This window comes from Canis lupus, chromosome 7 (assembly GCF_011100685.1).
Source record: "Canis lupus familiaris isolate Mischka breed German Shepherd chromosome 7, alternate assembly UU_Cfam_GSD_1.0, whole genome shotgun sequence".
Lineage (NCBI taxonomy): Eukaryota > Metazoa > Chordata > Mammalia > Carnivora > Canidae > Canis > Canis lupus.
The window spans coordinates 20,755,345-20,778,519 of NC_049228.1; the positions used below are offsets into that span (position 1 = coordinate 20,755,345).

A 23,175-nucleotide genomic window follows, 5' to 3' on the forward strand; every position below is an offset into this window, starting at 1 on the left:
TAAAAGCCTAATTATTTTAAGATACATCAAAACAAAAGCAGTGAGGGAAACAATCTGGCTTTAACAGTTTGTGAGAATTCAGCATCTCTGGAGAAGTGGGTGCTGTAGGTGGAGAGAGAAGGAGGCCCTAGAGGGAATGGGGGGGGGGCTGTAGAGGGGGGGGGAGGAGGTGGTGGGCCTTGTGTCAGCCTCCCCGTGGACTCCAGAACCAGCAAGGGCTCGTGGTTGCTTTACCGAGGAAAGGAAAAGGACGTTCCCTTTGGAGCAGAGTGGCCGCTGACTGGGCCCTGTGGCCATGGAAGGTGCGGCCAGGCCGGGGTTCCGCGCCCATCCCCAGTTTTAGGGGTTATGTCCTTGCGGCCTGCGGAGGCTGCATTTCCTACTTGAGTAAAAAAAAAAAATCACACAAGGAATAGGTGTCTCTCTCCCTTGTTTTGAGATCGTTTTTAACCACTTAGTTGCACTTCTAAAAATGAAGCGAACACAAGCAGAAATCTGGAGAGATTGTTCTCCAGTAGTTTTTCTGGCTACATCATTCTTTAGCACACAAAAATCCTAGAGGTAGCCCACCTTTTCTGTTTTTACTTCATTTCTTCTTTTCCTTTCCCTTCTTTCTCTTCTCTCCTTTTTCTCCTTTATTTCCTTTTTTCTTTCACCTCCTTCTTTTCTCTTAAAAAAATTATACATGAGTCTAAAAGTGAGGCTCTTGTAGGCTTGGATGAATTCTGCAGCACAAGGAAATCATTAAGGACCGAGGTTCTTTCCATCTTCCCTTTTCTTTGAGGACAGCTTTGCTTTCTGGCCAGGTTCCCTCTTGGTCATAAAGTGGGAGCCTGGTTCCAGGGATCACATTACAACACCTAGGTCGGTAAAGAAAATGGGAGAAAATCCGTCAACTGATTACAGGAAGCTATGGGGACTGAAGTGGCCTGGAGTGACTGGCCTTGCAGCAGGCATTCAAATACAAAACAATTCTTTTCCCCTGTTGCTTCAGACTATTTGTTGTTGTCAGAGGGGGAATGGGGATCATGGATGTCCTGAAATAATTCATTTGAGCATAAACACACTGTTGTGAGCAGCTGAAACAGTCATGGATCCACTTTTACAGAAATCAGCCCCGAGCAGCAGGAGGACCTGACCTTCCCGAGATCAAGTGAGGGTGAAGGTTTTCCCAGCTTCACTTCATGGCTCTAGAGCGGCTGGGGACCTGGCTGCTGCCCAGTCATGAGCTCTGGCTCCTGAGCAAAATCCCAAGCGTCCATAGAGTGGGGGCAACATCTCCCTTGGCTCCTTCCCATCACATGCGCTGGTCACGCTCCGGATGGTGCCCCATAATGCTCACAGATTGAGCTGATCCCTCACAGTTTAGGATGGACACTCCAAAGCTCTCTTCTAACCCGATTTCTAAGTTCCAATGATTGCTGACGTGTGTACTGTATGCTGCAGCATCAGCACCGCCTGGGTGGGACCATAGATATGTGCGTTATTAGGCCTTACCCTATACCTGCTGGTGCAGAAACTTGGGAGGCAGGACTCAGAAATCTGCCTTAACAAGTCCTCCTGTCTGGTGCCCTCTAAAGTTTGAAAGCTACTGTTCTAAAGTCTCTGGAATGTTTAGAGACCAACAACCTAAATATTGGTTTTCAAGCCTGGCTACCCATCTGGAGAGCTTTATTTTTTTTTTTTTATTTTTTTTCTGGGGAGCTTTAAAAAAATTATTAATGCTTGGGTCCTATCCTAGCTACCCCCACACCCCAATTCTTATATACTAATTGGTCTGGTGTGCAGCCTGGGCTTTGGAATTTTTAAAAGTTCCCTGGATGGCTCTAAATTGTAGCTGAGGTTGAGAACCAAATGATCTAAATAAATATGAAAGGAGACAATTACACTATAAATGATCACATAGAAATCTAAATTGAGATACATACACTGAAATAAAATGTAAAAAGAAAAAGAAAAAACCTAACATGACAGATTAAACTGTAAAAATAGAAGGGAAGAGAGATGATTTGGCTTAGATACTGTTGGAGATATTCCACTCCCAGGATTTATTTATTTACTGAGAGAGAGAAAGTGTGCATTTGCAGGAGGAGAGGGTGGGGAGGGGCAGAGGGGAAGGGAGAAAGAATCCCAAGCAGGCTCCACACCCAGCGTGGAGCCCAAAGTGGGGATTGATCTCTTAAGATCATGACTTCAGATGAAACCAAGAGTGGCTTAACTGAGCCACTCAGGCTCCCCATCCACTCCTAGGATTTAAATGAGGGTGAAAGGCTCATTACCTCCTTTGGCAACAAGTATATATCAATGGTTTGTAAATGCTGTGGGTTAGTGTTATTTGAAAAGTCCCCTTACTGCTTCAAAACACAGCTATGTTATGAAACACTAAACATTTGATATGTTCCCTTAACTGTCCTTTTCCCATTCCTGTGAGTTCAGAGAGAGGAGCAGATAAAATGAGCTGAAACTGTGACAGAGAGCCTCAAGTCCCCAGCAGGAGCAGGAAGGGTCCTTGTGAAAGTCCCTTTAGTGTAGCCCTCCCGTCCCCAGTCAGCTCGAAGAACAAAGGGCATCATTCATGGACTATTTTAACCAATATGAAAATAGAATATAAGCCTCTTATTAAAGGAAAAACGTGAAACCAGAAATGAGGATTCCATTAAGAGGGCAATCAGTTTTAATTTAGTAGAACTGAGGAATCACTACAATTTCTGTTACTCAAGTGCAGTAAATTACCTTGATTTAAAAAGAAATCTAACACTTCATTAGTTATATCATAACAAGTTAGGCTAGAATCAAAGGTCTCCATTCAAATTGCTCCAGGCCGCACTCTGGACTTTTCTTAGGTTGTCTATCCCCCAAATCCAGTGAGATATGACCACATTCAAAGTATGGTAGCTTACCTATTTTGAAATAGAAATTCTAACCCCATATTTGTGTGGTTAAGATTTGTTAGAGTAGAACTGAGGTGGTGTGATGGCATGAAACATGGCTGCTCCAGAACTTAATGGCTGGCAGAGGTTCATCCATGGATTCACAGTGAATCTCTAGGTTTTTCTTCCACAGTGAATGGCACAGGGTCTTGTTTTTACATTAAAATCTCAGAAGAGCTTCTGGCAAAAAGCCCAGCAGCTTGCTTGTCTTTCTTCTACAACAGCTCAATATATAAATGCTAATAGTTTCTGAACCGAAACTGGACAAACCCCCTGACTTTGATAATCAGGCAATAACAGAGCAGATTCAGCAACTGTTATTACTTCTTGCTGTGCGTGGGTGGTGGGCAAATGAGCCCACATCAAATTCAAGTTTTAGTGTGTACCAGGGACCTGCATCAGATTCTGATTTAACCAATCTGGGGTGGTATTCAGAAGTCATGGTTTTAAATTAAATTAAATTTTGTCACTGTTTTAAATAAGCACTGGAGGGGAGTAAAATACTAGTCTTGATAACCAACAATAAATGGGGGGTTCTTTTATGGGTGCCTTTTCTTCATGTTTTTCTCTACTTGCCAGTTTGCCTATGATGAATATACTTGGCTTATTTATTTGGTTTCAGGTTTACAGGAAGATATTTAACTAAGCAAATACTCCTCTTATTCTATTTAAAACTTCTCCTTCATCCCTACTCCCACTTGCTGCACCTACCTCAAAGAACAGAGCTGGCAGGTTAGACTGTGTAACAGGGACACCAACTCTAACATTGACTGTGATTCCTATGGGCTCGGTAGCTCTGCTCTAGGAGCCTGAGATGTACTAGTGAGGCTGAGCCTCAGAACTCTTTAAGTAGGTTCTGCTATTGTGTACATTTTACATGAGAGGAACTTGAGAAAGGCTGGGTTGCTTGCTCAAGGTCATGCAGTCAGTAAAGTGATTCAGTGTTGCATTGCTCTATATACAAATACAATTTCCCTAATACTGTCCAAAAAATCTCTGGCATGGCTGACCAGCTTATACCCTTACCTGCATGCCTGACAACTCTGATTTTTCCTGGTCTCACTGTTAACTGGTATTATCTGCCTATTTTTCACCAGTTTGACAGATAAAATGTGACACCGCCCGGGTGATTTACTTTGCATTTCTCTACCAGTGAGGTTGAGTATCTTTTCATAGGTTAGCCACACAGGCTTCCCTTCTATAAACTGTTCATATCCTTTAGCACATTTTTCTACTAATAAATTTTCTTACTGACTTGCAAAAATTCCTTGCATGTTCCTTTGTTTTATAAGCTCCAAATATTTTCTCCCAATCTGTCACCTATTTATAGCTAATATGACAACAGAAGCATACAGGACAAACCACTAAAACAAGATAAAGGAGTTAAGTTCAATAAGGTAATGGATAGAAGTCTTAAAAAATGTAGAACTATTTCAAGCTTATAGATGAGAGGAATAAATGTTTAAAAACTTAATTCTCAAATTAATTTTATAAATTCAAAAATTCCAATAAAAATACCAATGATGTTTTTACTGATCTTGACACAATGATCCTAGGATTCATAGAGAAGACAAGTCAAGATAGCTAAGGCAAATTTGGAGAATATGGTACAGGCACATGTTGGAGACACTGAAGGTTTGGTTCCAGACCATACAATAAAATGAGTCAAGTGACATTTGTGGTTTCCCACTGCATATAAAACTTATGTTTAGGGTGCCTGGTTGACTCTGTGGCTGAGTGTCTGCCTTTGGCTTAGGTTGTGATCCTGGATCCTGGGATCGAGTACTGCATAGGGCTCCTCATAGGGAGCCTGCTTCTCCCTCTGCCTGTATCTCTGCCTCTCTCATGAATAAATAAATCTTAAAAAAAATGTTTACATGATACTGTAGTATATTAAGTGTACAACAGCATTATGTCTAAAAAAACTAATATACGTACCTTAATTAAAAAATACTTCAGGGAGCCTGGGTGGCTCAGTCAGTTAAGTGTCTGCCTTCAGCTCAAGTCATGATCCTGGAGTCCTGAGATCCAGTACCGCATCTGGTTCCCTGCTCAGCAGGGAGTCTGCTTCTCCCTCTGACCCTCCCCGCTCTCATGCTCTCTCAAATAAACAAAATCCTTAAAAAAATAAATAAAAATACTTCATTGCTAAAAAATGTTAACCACCATCTGAATCAGGGTTTTGTTTTTTGTTTTCTTTTTCTGGTGGATGGTTTTGCCTGGATGTTGATGGCTGTTGACTGATCAGGGTGGGGGTTGCTGAAGGCTGGGTCAACTCTGGCAATTTGTTAAAGTAGGACAACAAAGAAGTCTGCTGCATCAATGGACTCTTTCACAACAATTTCTCTGTAGCATGCAATGCTCTTTGATAACATTTTATCCATAGAACTACTTGCAAAATTGTCAATCCTCTCAAAACTTGCCATTGCTTTGTCAACTAAATTTATGTAAAATTCTAAACCCTTTGTAGTTATTTCAATAACCTTCATGGCATCTTCACCAGGAGTAGATTCTGCCTCAAGAAACTACTTTAGTTTTTTTGCAGTTTCCATTAGTTCAGCAGTTACTTCCTCCACTTCAGCCCTGAACCTCTCAAAGTCATCTGTGAGAATCAACCTTCTTGTGTTATTTGGAATTCTTCCCATGAATCGTGACTTTTTTTTTTTTTTTTGAATCGTGACTATTCTTAATGGCATCTAGAATGGCGAATCCTTTCCACAAGGTTTGCAATTTACTTTGCCCAGATTCATTTGAAGAATCACTATCTGTGGCTGCTGTAGCCTTATGAATTATATATTTTTTAAAGATTTTATTTTTAAGTAATTCTATACCTAATGTGGTGCTCGACTCACAACCCCGAGATCAAGTTGCACACTCCACTAACTGAACCAGCCAGGTGCCCCACAAAATGTATTTCTTAAAAAATAAGACTTAAAAGGCAAAATCACGCCTTGATCTGTAGAAGTCAAAGTCACTCCTTGACTGTAGAATGAGTGTGGTATTAGCAGGCACTAAAGCAACATAAATCTCCACCAGAGCTCTTGAATTGTCAGTGAGCAATTTATTTATTTTTCCTGAGAAGGTCTCAACAGTGGGCTTAAAATATTCAGCAAACCATGTTGTAAAAAAGTGTTGTCATCAAGGTTTGGCCCATTTCTAGAGCATTAGGATTTTCAGAATGGGAAAATGAGCACTGGCTTCAATTTAATATCACCCTTATATATGAGGCCCTAACCAGAGAGCCAGCCTTCCTTTAAAGTTAGGCAGTGACTTCTCCAGCTACTGAAGTCTTAGATGACATCCTCTTCCAATATAAGGCTGTTTCATCTACATTTTATCTTAGCTCAGCCTTCTGGAAGGCTTGCTACCTCACCTTGCACTTTTGAGTTATGGAGTTGGCTTCTTTCCTTAAACCTCATAAATGAATGCTAGCTTCCAACTTTTCTTCTGCAGCTTCCTCACCTCTCGGTCTTCACAGAATTCAGGAGAATTAGGGCCTTGCTCTGGACTAGGCTTTGGTTTAAGGGAATGTTGTGATTGTTGTATCTTTTGTCCACACTATTAGAACTTTCTCCAGATCAGCAATTAAGGCTGTTTTGATTTTTTATCATTTGTGTGTTCACTGAAGTATCATCTGTAATTTCCTTCAAGAACTTTCCTTTTGCATTCACAACCTGGCCAATTGTTTGGGCAAGAGGCCTGCCTTTTAGCCTATCTTGTTTTTTTGACTAAACTCATTTCTGGCTTTTAATTTAAAGTGAGAGACCTACAACTCGTCTCTTCCCTTGAACACAGAGAGGTCACTGTAGGGTTAACTGGCTTAATTCCAATATTGTTGTGTCTCACGGAGCAGGGAGGCCCAAGGAGAGGGAGAGATGGAGGAATCACAGTTGTTGTAGCAGTCAGAATACACGTTTGTTGCTTTATATATGGGAGTGATTTGTGGTGACCTCTAACGATTACAATAATAGCAAAGATCCCTGATCACATATCACTAGAACAAACATATTAATAATGCAAAAATCTGAAATAATGAATTACCAAAATGTGACAGACAAAGCAAATGCTGTTGGAAAAATGGCGCCTGAGGACTTGTGCGAAGCAGGGTTGCCACAAATCTTCAGTTTGTAAAAAACACAGTAGCTCTGAAGTATGCTGGTACTGGCTCAAGGACAAACAGCTAATGAAACAGAGAGGGGAACCCAGAATCTGAGCATGTGCATATGGAAAACTCCTGTTAGACAAAGGTAGCACGTTGTGAAGTAAAGATGGTTGACGCCATCGGAGATTTGATGCTCTTTTGGTTCTGATACAGGGACAGTGAACATTTTCAGAGGCTGTCAGAGAGGAAATTGTTGAAAACTCATTCTTGGAGGCAAGCTCATGTGGAATTCTTAGATGGGGCATAACCAACACCTCAGCCAATGACTTAGAGGCTGACTACAGTACAGCTATTTCTGTACTTCATACAGGATAACGTCATGCCTTGGAATCTATGAAATACAGGACATATTAGCAAAGAAGGCCTTTTTGGTGATTGCTCATATATCATATACTTGGGAGGTGAGGATGAAGCTGGAAAAAGTAGACCTATGACCCTTATTCCTCCAGACCCTGTCAGCATGCCAGAGCCAAGAGCCATTCCAGGACTCAGAGAGAAGCTTCCTGTGACAACAAAAACCTCGTCAACTAGTTTAGAAAAGGGAAAAAGATCAAGTTAGATCACTTATTTAAAACTTAATGATAAAATGCCTTTTAAATGTTAATGATAAAAATGTAAATATGGCAACAAATTATCCCCACACAATCTGTATTTTTAAGTAATTTATTTCAATAGAAATGTTTCAGAAAACTGTACTTAAATTCATTTTAAGTTAGCTTATGCAAACACACTGAAGATCTCACACTCACATTTGCATATTAAACAGAAACAGAAAGTGAGAGAGGAACCAAGCTGCACATCACTCAGGGAGGTCATAGTGCAATCGAGAGCTTCATCATTGGGAGTACCTCAAGTTAATTGGGATAAAGAAGAATAAAAATGGCTTGTGTTTTCCTGTATATTATCATCATTGGATATTTACCCCCACAGATGTTTATCTCCTGTATGTTTATCTCCTGTAGATTACATTATGAACAAGCTCCCCACCGCCTCCCCCCACACATACACACTTCCGTGGGCTGTAAAACAATAAATTTGTCAACAATTAAAATGTAGAAACTCTTGAAAGTCTGATGACTTATAATTAGCTACTGTGTCACACCTGATAAGTCAATAATTATTGGACTATATTTGTGAATAGTCCTAACAGGTGATATCTTTAGGGGAAACAGCATTGGTTACCTGGGATCTAAAGCACAGGTAATATTTATGAAATTTTCGGCTCATCTATTAAAAAAGTTGAGTCCCAAAGCATTCTAATTATGCATTCCATTCCTTTAATCTCGTCACCACTTTGCAGGCCAAATGACTAGAATCAAAATTTGAATTCTGCTAATAACCCTCAAAGATCAGTCAACCTTTCTTTTGGCTTTAACAATTACGTCTGCTTCCCTATTCTGGAATGTACTAGTCCTTAAAATATGTGAAAATAGCATCTTAACTCAGTTGAACAACAGTAGCTCCAGATCTTGCAAGAGTCTCAGAGAAGCAAAATGTCTCCAAGTTTTGTTTTGACTAAGAAAGCTAGTTTAGTCTCTTAGTTTCCCTTTGAATTTAAATATTGACATTGTTTTCACCTTCCTGACACAGTATTTCCAAGGAAACAATATCTGGTAGGTTAAGTGACTGCCTGTTTGTTCTGAGTCTTATTTAAATAGGAGAATGAACCAATCTAAATCTCATTTTTGGTCAAATCTCATTACAAGATTGCAGTAGCTTTAATAAAACCCCAACAAATAATCCTTCTGGCTGCAATGTATTCTTTTAGGGATTTTCTGAAAAGCCTCATAATTAAATCAATGCTCCAAACAACATCAACACCACAAAATAAAAACAAACTCAGCTGGATGGATGCTCTTCAAAGTTGTTCTTATAAGTACTCATCTAAAGGTTGACTTGGGTGGGCATATTTTTAATCTCCTATCCTGGCAGGAGAAGAGCAGAGAGGGAGCTTGTCTAAAAAGACTCAAGACCATGGAGGGCTGCAACAATTACCTGGAGGCATCTGTACAGACTCTCTTACACTTGCTGGGACAAAGAGTAAGCTGGTGGAGAGAGGGATAGCACACACTCCTGAAATAAGAGGAGTAAGAGGGCAAATGATTATTGTCATACTCGATGCCCTAAAATTGGTCTTCAAATTGTTAAGGCACTGACCAAATTTTCCCCACACTCCAACTTGAGATACCGGTGTAACTGAAATTGCTTTCAATGACTCTAAGTTTGCAATGCACAGATCTTTCATCAGAATCCTCTAAATGGGAAAAAAAAAAAAAGTCACTTTAGTTACAAGCCATTTTTAGGGGAACAAGACCAAAAAGGACTTAGATCATTTTGAAAAGGTTGACTTCACATGGAAAATAATGCTCATCAATGTGATTAAATGTTTGTATCTCAAAGCTTAGAAAAAACAGAATACAACTCTGGCTGTAAAATCATAAATTTACTATGTTTGAAAAAAGTAGTACAAAAGGAGAGAAAATGAGAGCAAGCCCTAGAAGGTCACTGAAAAGGCCAGGTAAACCTCACCACTCGCTCTGTATCATCTGCTCATGCAACAGCAGCACTACATACAGTTCCACTGGGGCCCAGGTGAGCTCATCTTCACTTTCAAAAAGGGATCCAATGATTTCAAAAGCCGTTGAAGCAGAGGGTTTCTTTTATTAAAAATTATCCTCTGTGAAGCAACACTGCTACCCCTTGTTGGCAGAAGAAGGTAATATGGTGGTTTAAAAACTGGAGGAAAGGAATGTGCCTCAGAAAATAAGGAAATCAATAGTGGAAATATTCTTTAAGAAGTTAATGGATGAAGTCTACTTTTATTATAGATTTCTGATCAATGCCTTAGAGTTTTGTTTTCAGTAGGAAAGGGGTATAGCTTGCAGGTTTAAGCTCAAAAGACTTCTGCTCAAGTTATGCGGCCAGGTAAATCTTAGTAATCCCAGGGCGCCCAGGTTTAACTAATCCATGGAGTGTATACACCACAGATGGCAAACATTTTCCCTTCTAGAACAGTAGTGCTCCTTGGGCTCTTCTAGAAGTCATCCAGAAGAGGAATAAAGTCACTTATAAAAACTTGGGAGCTATGACTATCCTAACTCTTGACCCATGGAAAGACCCAATACCAAGAGAGTCTACACAAAAAGTAGTGGGACAGTCATATGGCATTTTTACAAAGAAAAACAAATGGTCACTGAAGCACATACCCAGGGAGAAAAAAAATATACTCAAATTGTTTGGACCCCTTTTTGTAATGTTTATACAAATCATATTTACATAGTGAAGAAAATGCTATAGGAAGGTGTGTTTGATCAGTCCTCTTTCAATTCTTATAGTCTGGAGATTACAGTAAAAATAATACTTCTGAAAAAATAAAGCGAAGTACAAACACAGAGGGGGCATGAAACCAAAACTAGTGTCTGAAGGTCATTATTATGCAGTTCTTTTTATAGTTGTATTTTAAAAAGTAATGTTACTTCTGTATGAAAAATAAGCTTCCATGTTCAAACAAACAGTGAAATAAATGAGATGTGCCTCAAACTGTATTTTGGCTAGTATTATATACTACTACACCAGGCCACATAATATGCCAATATTTATGCTTATCATAAACTAGCTTAAATGTAAATTATAATGGAATTTCTAATGAGTTGTTCTTGGCTAGGAGAAACAAATGAGCTTAATAGTGATAGAAATTTCACAGCTTTTGAGTCACTAATTTACTAATTTATTAAGCATAACCTTAATAAGAGGAAAAAAATTTCATCTTCCTACTAATAAGCTACCTAAATATTTAATATATTTTGGTGACCTATTTTCTTTGCTTGAATTATTATATCATTTGGTGAATTATAGATAAAAAATTCACCTATGCTATTTTAATTTACTTCTCTCACGGGTTTCCATTTGCTTCAAATGCTAAAATAGTCTTCAAAAGCTATGTCTAATCTTTCGAATAGACAGATTTGAAGATAGAAGAACAATGGCTACTTCTACCGCACACTTATGTTAAAGGTTTTGCTCAGTCAGAGGCCACAAATCTATATAAGGGCTATTCACCAAATTTGAACATTATTCTTTACTTGTGCAAGTATCCCTTAATGTTTAGAGCTGAAATATCAAACACATCTTCCAGGTTAGCTCTCTTTGGCAAAACTGTATGTCAGGCTCTGACTTCCAGTTGCAAATCTCCCCAAATATGGTTAACCTACAAATTTATCTACTTTAGCTTATTTATGACAAACAAAACAATAATAAAAAATCCACAGGGTTCTCATCCACAGTATTTTTTAAAAAGCACTTACACTGTTAAAAACACTTATTTCTGAAGAGAAATACACAAATTAAGAATTAAAAAAAAAAAACAATGTAAAACGAAAGATGTGCAAGGTCTATATAGTAATACTGCTGGCTATGCAGGTGGTGTCTTTCTCTGTACCCAAAATGGGTTAAGCTTGGAAAATCATTAATTGAAAACTCACTTAGCACAGGCAACATTTTGCCCTCTCTAGTCCATATCGCTTTCCACAAAACCAGAAATAATGGAATTTCTAACTCTGCTATATGAGAAAAATATTTGAACTCCTAACATCCTTTCCAAAAGCTCTTCTACATTCTTTGGATAGACTTTTAGCTAATTATTCTGTGGGCAATATTTTCTATTTAATGTTTAAGTTTTATGGCTTCAAGAATGAAATATTCATGATAAAAAAAAGTCTGAAATTCTCTAAGAATGCAAATGTGGGAAATTTTACATGAGGCCCAAAGTATTACAAGTTTATTGGAAGAGATCAGTCAAAAAGCATTTCTTATTCTGGGCCATTGCTAAAATACAGGATGCCCCATGAGTTTATAACATCTAACATATAGCCTTTGTTCGCGTGCCATTTTTTTGTTAAAACTCTAAGGCAGCTCACCTTTAAACTTTTCTTTTTTCTTTTTGGAATTCAACATTTACTCTAGAAATTAAATGCACTGTTGCATGAAAAAGCTCTCGCAAAACAGCTTGGTCAACTACTGACAAAATATGGTTTCATGGCCGGGACCTATAGTAAGTTTTCAGAAAAGTGTTTTGTAATAAAGGGAAGTTATAGAAGAAGGAAAGTTTTGATACTTGAGATTCCCAGAATCTCAATCTTTCACCTTTTTCCCTTTTAAAATTATTTTGTGTGCCTTGTGATAAAATACATACACACATACATATGCAGAAGCTCTTTTAAACAAATGTGATCCTGAATCTTGTATTTAACAAAAATAATGAAAACAAATAATAATAATAAAAAAACTGGTATTGTGTACATTAAATGCTATAAAAGAAAATGTTTTGATGAAATATCAGTAAATCCTCTTGACGACAAAAATCATCAGTGACTGGTAGAAGGGATAATTCAATTAACTTGAAAAAAAATATTGTAAAATCTCAGAATAGTTTAGGTTGGGATTACGGTTCTTTACTAAGCAGATCTGTGGTCCAATAAGAAGTTCATATAGAAGGCTAAATATTAAACCCAGCTAAAAACAACCATGTTTTCTGAGGCCCACTTGAAAAGAGCATTTGGAATAGGAACACTCAGCCTTTATGCCTCCTGCAGGAAATGAGGTTCCCCATACAGTACTAAGTTTCAGAAGTTTAGTGTTTAAAAAAAAAAAATCTCCCCTCATTCAAAACAACTCCCGCCCCCAATCCCAAACGCACCCCAACAACTCACATTATGAACATGTCTAATTCCTAACCTCCTTCTGTGCGAGAGCCAGTGAGGCAGCAGGTTACTTGAAATACCTCGGGTAGGCTGCTGGGAGCATCCTCCTCAGGCAGACTATCCTAACCCCTCCATTCAAAACCAGCCCCTCACAAACCCAGAAGAAATAGGTTTTTCCTTTTTAAAGTGTATCTAAAAAAGGCAATTCCCCCCTCCAAAATTAGTACAAAGTTAAAAGAAATGCAAATTAGCTACGATCTATTCCAAGCACAGCACCGCCAGAAGATTCACACACACTATTTGGTGTTTCATGTTGGTTTTCCTTTCATTCTTTTAAGGCAGTGGTTTCCGCAGGTCAGTTCAGAGAAAAGAAGCATGGTCCATGGCAGTTTGTTTTGTAACTCCAATTTGTTCTCTGGGAATATCTCACTTCATTCCCTGAAATTAGTGCTTTTTTGGTTCAGAACTCCAAAGGCTGAGCCGGAGCCTCTGGGCTCCTCCTGGCACAGAACTGGTTTATAGCTGGCGCTTTCATCAGCTCCTTGCTCTCATTCAGGGGCAACAGTTCACCTTGCTTCTTTCTTAGGCTTCTACTCAAAAGTCATCAAGTTTGTAGGAACCTTAAAAATATAAGCATTAGAAAACTGACAGTATTTAAAAGTTGTTTTTCAAAGTACTATTTCTTATCTTTCCTCGTCAATTTAAGTAAGCCCAAATAGCCTTTTAAAAAAGGAATCTGACAGAAGGTACTACAATCATTTATGAATAATGAATAAAATATGCTAGAACATTTTTGAGAAAATCATTGAGTTAATACTCCCTTTCCAAAAAACTGAAATTGGAACAAGAGAAAGGGTGGAGATGGTATCTTTCTTGTCTAATGCAAGGCCCTCGGCAGATGTTTGCTGAGTGAACAAATGAATGAGAAAAGAAGTGTAGGTCTAGTTAGGGTGACACTCCAACAAACAGACTTATCATCATCTATTTCCTCAGTATATGTGTTACCAGGAATTCCAGTATGCACATTTTTACAACCAGCACAGATAATGTTATAATGAACATTACTAAGCATTTCTCTGTGACGTCATCATGAAAGTAAGCATGAAAGAACAAAACTCATTGTTAGATAAATTCTGATCTAATAACACTTGATGACTCTGAAAAATCAACAGGTTATATAAGTTTGAGGCTTATAGACTGGATTGAATTTAATTTGATTCTGTATAGATATCAACAAGACATGGATGGAGTTCACATTGTAGTGAGGAGAAATTCCACAATAATTCTTTGAAATGTGAATATATTTTGTTTAAAAAAAAATCAGCTGATGAGTCTTCTAGTCAAAAACTAAAGAAGAGTTTCACCATCTTAAAAAAAAAAAAAACACTCTTAACCATTACTATCTGTTTCCTAAAGTTGTACTGGGAGATATAGTCCCACTTCAGTGGTCATTTCTCTATCCTTTGAAACAGCTTACTTAATCACAGGAAATAAACTGAGGGTCACTGAAGGGGAGGTGGAGGCATTAAGGGGGGCACGTGATGGGATGAGCACTGGGTTTTATATAAGACTAATGAATCACTGACCTCTACCTCTGAAACCAATAATACATGTTAATTAACCGAATTAAAAAAAAAAAAAAAACCCAGCCTAACAGCTATCACTTTAGTAATCTTTTTCTGAAAACCTAGGATACTCAATAAAAAGAGGAGGGGCAGTTTCTTTACATGTGTCACCTTCTGAATGAAAAATTCTTCAATAATACAATCACAACTGAATCATAAATCAAATATAATAAAACTGCTCCAGTGTTTATAAAGTATAAATTCTCAGATCTGGTTATACGAAACCCATGTTTAAATAAAGTTTATTTCCTCCTAAGTTCCTTAAATGTGATTTAAGGTGTTGTACTTGGATGAATCAGCGTCTTCTACTAAAAATTTTCAGATTTTACAGCTTTTATTTATACATTTGCCACTACTCTGATTCTTCCAAGCACACAAACAAATAAAACTCACTTACACACATTTGGCTGACTTGTTCATCTGGAAAGTCCACTAATAAAGCAAAAGAAATTGAATATGTTGGTATGCATACACTGTCTAGATCAATCTTGAAATCTGAGATTTTAAAAAAACGATACTTAATACTTTAAGCACATTTAAAGACTGCAAGCTGAGTTGCACATAAGCTCAGTCTAGGCAAAAGAAGGTCTGTTTCTTTCATTCCTGTCCCAGATACTAACTTGACAACGGCAAGAAAGTAGTCTTTGTTCTATGGCATTTTATGTCCTTAATGGAGGGTGTTAAAAATGATACCAAATACCGCTATTAGTCTTTCATACATATATTTGAAATAAAAATTGTAAGAGAATAGAACTTAATCTAACAGTGTTTAAAAAGAATGGACCTAAAGGATAAAGATATTTGTTTGACCCTGTGTAGGTCATTTAATATTTCTGAAGTTTAGTTTCTTCCTTTATATATAAAAAAAGGGGGGGGGGTTAATAACTTTGGTCCTGACAGCACAGGGTAAAAAATACTTTTTTTTTAATTTTTATTTTTTAATTTTAATTTTTTACAGATTTAATTTATTAATTCACGAGAGACACACACACACACAGAGGCAACACACACAGGCAGAGGGAGAAGCAGGCTCCATGCAGGAAGCCTGATGCGGGACTTGATCCCAGGTCTCCAGGATCATGCGCTGGACTGAAGGCGGCACTAAATCGCTGAGCCACCCGGGCTGCCCCAAAAAATACTTTTAATACGCGATGTAAACTTACATAGAGTATTATTCAAAATTAGAGTATGGAAAACATTTACCTGTACACTTCTGAATTTCAGTACCTGAAATCAATGGTCTTCAAATATATTCAACTAAAAACTGGTCTACAAATATCTCCATAATTGGAGTGATGTTTATTTTACATATGTTCTAACCAATTTGTGGTTCAACTTTAGATCTGCCACAGGGTTTGGGGAAAACAACACCATGGCTTCATTCTCCCTTGCAGCAGAGAGCCTTTGAATTAGACCATCTTTGTGTCAGTAAAATAAAAACAAAGAAATCCAAATGGTCTTGGGTTTCACTGTAACTGCAGGAACCTGCATCAGGTTATTAATAAAGGTGAATCAGAATAATTTTTATTAAAGTGCCATCTAAGTTTTACCCCTTTACCTCTCTGTTTCTTTGCCTCTCACTATATTCTACTGACATGGGCTACATTGGCCTCTTTCGGACACTGTAAGCTGCTTCCAGCCTCAGGAACTTTGACCTTTCCAGCCCACCACCAGCCTTTGCCCTCTTCATCTTCAAAGGACTGTTCTTTCTTGTCATTCATGTCAGTGTCTTCGGGGAGATCTCTGCTGCTCACTTGTATTTATATAGAGTTGTGTCTACTCTCATCACTCTGTATCACATAATTCTATTTTGTTTTCTTTATATAGTTTTATATATAGTTCTTTATATAGTGTTCATATGAAAATTTATTTGTTCATTATTTATTGACCATCTCCTCACTAAAATGAGGACTTCATGTCTTGCTGATGGTTGTCAGTAAGAAAAAAGAATAAAAACAGTATCATTTTTCCTCTTCATTCATAAAATTAGTCTGCTTACTACCCTTGGAACTCTTTTAAAGACAGTCCTAAGTTACAGACAATTTGGAGGACTGAGAGGAACTGCTCACCTGTTGTTTGTTGCTTTGGCAGGCTGCACTCAAATGTTTAAACCATAGCATCGCATTCATTCTGTTGCCAGCTTGAAACTTGTAGGAGTTTCCTAAAGTTATTAAAAACAAGAGGAAAATAATAAAATTTTAAGGACTCAGAAATATAATATTTAGCCAGATATCAAAAAGCAAAATAAAACATGACTAGAATTCTCAATTTCAGAATTCTCTATCTCGAACACCTGATTTTCTAATACAAATAAAAAGAAGAGTTCTCTATGCTACATTCACATGCTATCATTTATTCAGAAAGTCATTTGTTGTGCTGGTTATGAACTGGAAGAGAGGTATTTCTGTCTCCTTAAAGGTTCTTTAAAACATATTTAAAAAAATTGTTTGGCTCCTCTAGATTTGTATGTGGGATTGAGAGTACAGAAAATGTTAATATTAAGTTTTTACAAGCAAAACACTTTAACATGTTTAACACTTAAACATTAGGTGTTCAATGTGATTAAGAATTAATTAGCCAACACCAATATCAACTATGCTTTTAGCTGTTAATTACATTTGCCAAAATCATTACAGATTTCTGGGTCTACCAAGGGCTTTCTGGGAAAATCTGAAGAGTTACTTTTTTCTTTTAGAAAATTAGAAATTCATCTGTGTTGTACATATTTAGGATTTATGTTGACTAATTGAAGGCTGACACATAATAAATATATCTTATATGGTTGTATGTACTAAGGTGATAAACTGAAAAAAGAAAGGATTCATATACTGAAGCCTGCCCTAAGTTGAGTTTTATTCCCTTTTTTCATTGACCTAAGTTCATTTTATTTCCCAATTAGTATGGAATTCTACTCTCTTCTTCATAACTGCACTCAATGGCCTAAGAGCCTGACTTTTCTTTAGGCATGACAGAGCTTTCTTTTGGGACTGGAACACTCAAAGAACCTTTCCATTTTCAGAAGCAACAGTTTCTTTACCAAATGTTTAATGTTAAATAATACTGTTTTACTTGAACTCAGATGTGGTCATTAGATCAATCTGAATAAGGCATATGTACAATTAAGCTGCCCATAGCTGTCATTTATCTACTTTCTTCTCCCCCAACAAGAGACCATTAGTATAGATGTCACAAAAACCTTGGCTACTTAGAAATAGTACTATCAAGCTATACTAGGGAAACTGAAAGAAAATAAAGAATTTGTTAACTAAGCCCAACGAAAATGATCTCTTAAAATGTAATTTTATGAATAATATGTTTGGGATTTGAGGGGTGGGGCAGGGACTTTGAATTCAGAATGCTGAGCAAGGAGTCTTTACTCTATGTAAGTCAATACATTTCATCTCAAAATGAGACATTTTGCTACTATTTTTTTCCATATCCAATATATTTGCTTAAGTTTTCACTTAAAATGCTATCATATCCTAACAGCAGAGTATCTGTTAAAAAATAAATAGACCTAAATAGAGGTCAAAATTTAATTGTATACATATATAATATAATATAAATAAATATAATTTTAGTGGTGAGTTGCTGCAGTGGAAGATTCTGGGCAGACATGAAAGAATTTCCTGTCTGGCTTCCTTTGAGGTGCTTATCAACAGCTGGCAGTTGCTATGAAAGAAGAGCAGCAGTCAAGTATGGATCTATTCAGATGGTGCCTGCGATCTCCCCTTAAAAGATGTACACAGGGTCAGGAGGTAGGATCTGATTCCACAGGGCCCACCCTCTGACTTCTCTGATCCACTTGTAAAAACTCCTCTGGTCAACAGTCAATAATTTCATTCATAAGTCTCTCTCTATATTGTAATCAAAGTATTAATTATTATACTTATTTGGAAAGTGGTAGGAGTTAAATAACCAATTAATTTACTTAAAAATGATGGAATAAAAATCACTTATTAGAGAAAAATCTCTGACACATTGAGAATTTAATAATTTATTTCATGGAATAAAATAAGGGGTACTGCATATAGATTCCCCAATCCCCTCCTTCCCTCCCTCCCTGGCTGATTCTTAGCTCCCAAAGGATTACGTGGGCTTTTAATTTCAAGCTTATGCCCATGCAGCAAAGAAAATACACTTACAATAGATATTGATACCTAAAAATATTGATATCATTACTATACATTATGCGACAGAATGATCTCCCAAGAGAGAAAACTGTATCAACAACTTCCTGGTCAAATATTCCAGTTAAATTATGTTTTGACCAACTGAATGTTATGCACAGTCAGTACATTAAACCCTAGATATTCTAATGGTTCACCTTTCTCAGAGTCAGTCAGCAAGAAGAGATCTGGGTGTTCTGGGTCATCAGCCATCATCACCATCCATCCTACCACAGATACATTCTTATTTGATGTTGATTTGAACTGAAAGATAAAAAGAGCATTAATGGAAACATGAAATTTATGGTTCATCCTAAGCAAAAGTTAAGGATAAGAATATTTTCATTTTCTCCCATGAGAGAGAAGATTTGTGACTTCATGTTGGTTAAGTCTGCTCATAGCCTTTTTCTTACTACTAAATTTCATTTAGGCATGCCCTCTTTAGACAGTCTCCTACTCTCTGGATCCTTCCTAGCTTCAACTCTGTTATCAAAACCTGTCTGAGTCTCAATTCCCAAAAACCATGATTGTCTATGTTGTTTTTTTCCATCCTTTACTATGCTGCTCCTCACCCCTTCCTTATTAGGGAACACACCTGCATTTTAATAGATGTGTTATATTTTTATGCATCTTTATTGAGATGTAATTAATATATAACACAGTATAAGTTTAAGGTATACAATGTAATAGGGGTATTTTTTTTAATTTTTAATTTATTTTTTATTTTTATTTTTTATGATAGTCACAGAGAGAGAGAGAGAGAGAGAGAGAGAGGCAGAGACACAGGCAGAGGGAGAAGCAGGCTCCATGCACCAGGAGCCCGATGTGGGATTCGATCCCGGGTCTCCAGGATCACGCCCTGGGCCAAAGGCAGGTGCCAAACCCCTGCGCCACCCAGGGATCCCCTGTAATAGGGGTATTATCTGAAACTTGATTTACTAAACTAGCAGTGCTATCAGATAATTCTTTTTTTTTTTTTTTTTAAAGTAGGCTCCATGCTAAGCATGGAGCCCAAAGTGGGGCTTGAACTCATAACCCAGAGATCAAGACCTGAGCTGAGATCAAGAGACTCAGCTCAACAGACTGAGTCTCTCTGGTGCCCCAGCCAATTCTTAATAATATAGTCTTATATTTCTCAAAAAAAGGTATTCTTAGTATGCCTGTTACTTTTCTATTCAAGTTATACTTGAGGGATCCCTGGGTGGCTCATCAGTTTAGCGCCTGCCTTTGGCCCAGGGCACAATCCTGGAGTCCCGGGATCGAGTTTCGCATCAGACTCCCTGTGTGGAGCCTGCTTCTCCCTCTGCCTGTGTCTCTGCTTCTCTCTCTCTCTCTGTGTCTCTCATGAATAAATAAATAAAATCTTAAAAAAAAAAAGTTATACTTGAAATACATGTAATGAAAAAAGGACTGTTATAGATGATCACAAAATTAGGTTAATCTCATTCATGACCATAAATGAAAAAATGTTAAATAAAATACTGGTGTATAAAAAAGCTGATGGGGTGCCTGGAGGACAGAGTCGGTTGAGTACCTGACCCTTGGTTTCTGCTCAGGTCATGATCTCATGGTTGTGAGATTGAGCCCTCTATCGAGTCTGCTTGGGATCCTTTCTCTTTCCCTCTACCCCTCCTGCTCTCTCAAATAAATCTTAAAAAAAAAAACAAAAAAAAACAACAACAAAAAAAACTGATACATGATGATCAATGTGGATTTATCTGAGGCATGTGAGATTGGTTTAATGTTAGAAATCAACTAATGCAATTAAGTTGGGTTTATTTCAAGAAAGCAAGATTAGTTCAACTTTAAAAAAATTATTTTTTGAACTTCAGAAAAATTATTAAAATAAATCACCATATTAATAGATCAAAAAAGAAAAAAATATGTTCACCTCATTTTACCCAGAAAGCCTTTACTAAAATATAATGCATATTTGTGACAGACTAGGAATAGAAGGGAACTATCTAATTCAATGAAGAGTATCCACCAAGCAAGCAAACAAAACCTACACAAGAACCAAATCAAAATAAGGCAGGAAAGACCAAAAAAAAGAAAAGAAAAAAAAAAAAGAAAAAAAATCCCCAAATTAAAACCCTGCAATACATATACTCAACTATAAGATGCTAAAAACATTTCAAGATGAATATCGACAAGGACGTCCACCATTGATACTTCCACTCAATACAGAATTTGAAGACCCAGTCAGCTTAATAACAAAAAGGAAGCAAAAGGTATAAGGAGTAAGGAAGAAACAAAACTGCCATTACTCACAGATGATAATATTGACAAAGAAAATCCACTCAACTCTACCAAGTTAATAAGAATGATGAGCAAGGATGCTTGGAAAAAATGAGTAGGAAAGTCAACTGTAATTCCATGCACAAGAAATATAAAAGTCATTTATGAGAGAGGTACCTAAAAATACATGTAACAAAAGATATACAGGGAAAATATAACCATTAAAAGGCATCCAGGAAGACATAAATAAATGAAGAAACACTGTGAGATGAAAAAAATTTTTGATTTGTAAAGATGTCAATTCTCCCTAAGTCTATATAGATTCAGTATCATTTCAGTAGAATATTAGGTGGAACTTGAGAAGCTGATTCTAAAATTTATATACAAGAGCAAAGCAGCAGAGACAGACAATACACTCCTGAGAACAATTAGTCAGGACCTGCCCTGGATACACATCAAGACTCATAAAGCTATAGTAATTGAGGCCATGGGCTACTGGGCTGGGATATGGAATGGAAGTCAAAGAGCAATCTGGGTATAGAGATGCAAATTCATATGACAAGAGTGGACTCTGCAGACTGATGATGGAACAATGAACTGTTCAATAAATGATGCCAGGAAAATTGGTTATCCATGCAGAAAAATCATCACATCTCCCTCTCTCTAGCACACACACACACATGCTTCTGACTCTAGGTGGATCAATGATTTATAAAGTAAATGCAAAACTAAATCTATTAGTAGAAAATACAGGAGAATATCTTAATGATGTAAGGTTAGAGAGGAATTTTTTTTAAGATTTCATTTATTTATTCATGAGAGACAGAGAGAGAAAGAGAGGCAGAGACACAGGCAGAGGGAGAAGCAAGCTCCTTGCAGGGAGCCCGATGTGGTACTCGATCCCGGGTCTCCAGGGTCACACCCTGGGCTGAAGGCGGTGCTAAAACGCTAAGCCACCGGGGCTGCCTGAGAAAAAATTTTAAAACATGATTCAGAAAGTATGAACCATAAAGGAAAACATAAATTTTATTAATTTAAAATTAGGGATGCCTGGGTGGCTCAGCAGTTGAGCATCTGCCTTTGGCTCAGGATGTGATCCCGGGATGTGGGATCGAGTCCCACATCGGGCTCCCTGAGAGGAGCCTGCTTCTCCCTCTGCCTATGTCTCTGCCTCTCTCTGTCTCTCTTGAATAAAAAAATCTTTAAAAAAAAATTAAAATTAAACTCTTCACTAATAGACATCACAGAGAGAGTGAAAAAACAAGTCAAACAATCTGGAAGAAGATATTTGTAACACATAACTACTAAGAGATTAGTGACCAGAATATTTAAAAAACTTTTACCAATTAATAAAAAAAACAATATATCACCCAAAATATTTATCCGGGCATTTTACAAAAGAAACACGAACGACCAATAAACATGAAAAACATTTCAAACTCATTAAGTAATCAGGGGTATATAAATTAAAATCACGAGGTATCATTTCATATGAACTAGATTAGCCAAAATTAAAAAGCTTGAGAATGACAAGTATGGTGAAGATATGGAAGAATGAGGAACCTCACTATGCTACTGAGAGTTTGTAAATCAATCTGGCATTTTCTCATAAAGTTGAACATTTGCATTCCTAGAGAACATAATGCACAAAAATATTTACAGCAGCACTGCTCGCTACAGTAAAAAACTGGAAACCATTCAAATATTTATCAACAGTAGAATGATGAATAAATTTTTTTTATTTTAAAGATTTTTATTTATTTATTCATGAGAGACACAGAGACAGAGAGAGGCAGAGACACAGGCAGAGAGAGAGGCAGGCTCCATGCAGGGAGCCTGATGTGGGACTCAGTCCTGGGACTCCAGGATCATGCCCTGGGCTGAAGGCAGGCCCTTATCCGCTGAGCCACCCAGGCTTCCCTGAATGATGAATAAAGTATGTACATTCATAAAATGGAGGACTATTCAATTGTGAAAAGAAATAAGTGATGGTTATATGCATCTATGCATCAACTGGGATGAATCTCAACAATAGAGTATTAAGCAAAAAAGGTAGTGCTTAAGACTATATAGGTGAATCCATTCAGGTACAGCTAAAAAAATAAAACAATGTATTAAGGAAACCTATGTGGTAAGATCCTAAACAAACAAAAAGCAATAATTAATGTAAATTCAGGACATGGATAGGCTGGAAGTAGGGAAGAAGATACTGTCTGGGAAGATGTGGATGGTTCTGGTAAGATTGTTTCTTATGCTGGGGGGAGAGTTATATAGGTAGGTGTTTATTTATATTTTTCTTTAAAATGTACATGTACACTACTCTTCTTTTGCATATGTTTCACAATTTCATCT

At 37.3% G+C, this 23,175-nt stretch overlaps 1 protein-coding gene across 9 annotated transcripts in view; it reads right to left on the reverse strand.

The window, feature by feature from the left end:
* Positions 1-7,741: 7,741 nt before the first annotated feature.
* Positions 7,742-23,175, reverse strand: part of RALGPS2 (Ral GEF with PH domain and SH3 binding motif 2) — a 158,438-nt gene continuing 143,004 nt past the window's right edge. For all 9 annotated transcript variants that reach the window (XM_038542383.1, XM_038542381.1, XM_038542386.1 and 6 more), the window contains 3 exons: positions 18,744-18,849; positions 16,486-16,577; positions 7,742-13,411 (listed from right to left, as the gene is read on the reverse strand). In XM_038542383.1, the coding sequence (XP_038398311.1) occupies positions 13,382-13,411; positions 16,486-16,577; positions 18,744-18,849 (228 nt within the window). In that variant the 3' untranslated portion in view covers positions 7,742-13,381. The remainder of the gene's footprint in view (positions 13,412-16,485; positions 16,578-18,743; positions 18,850-23,175) is intronic.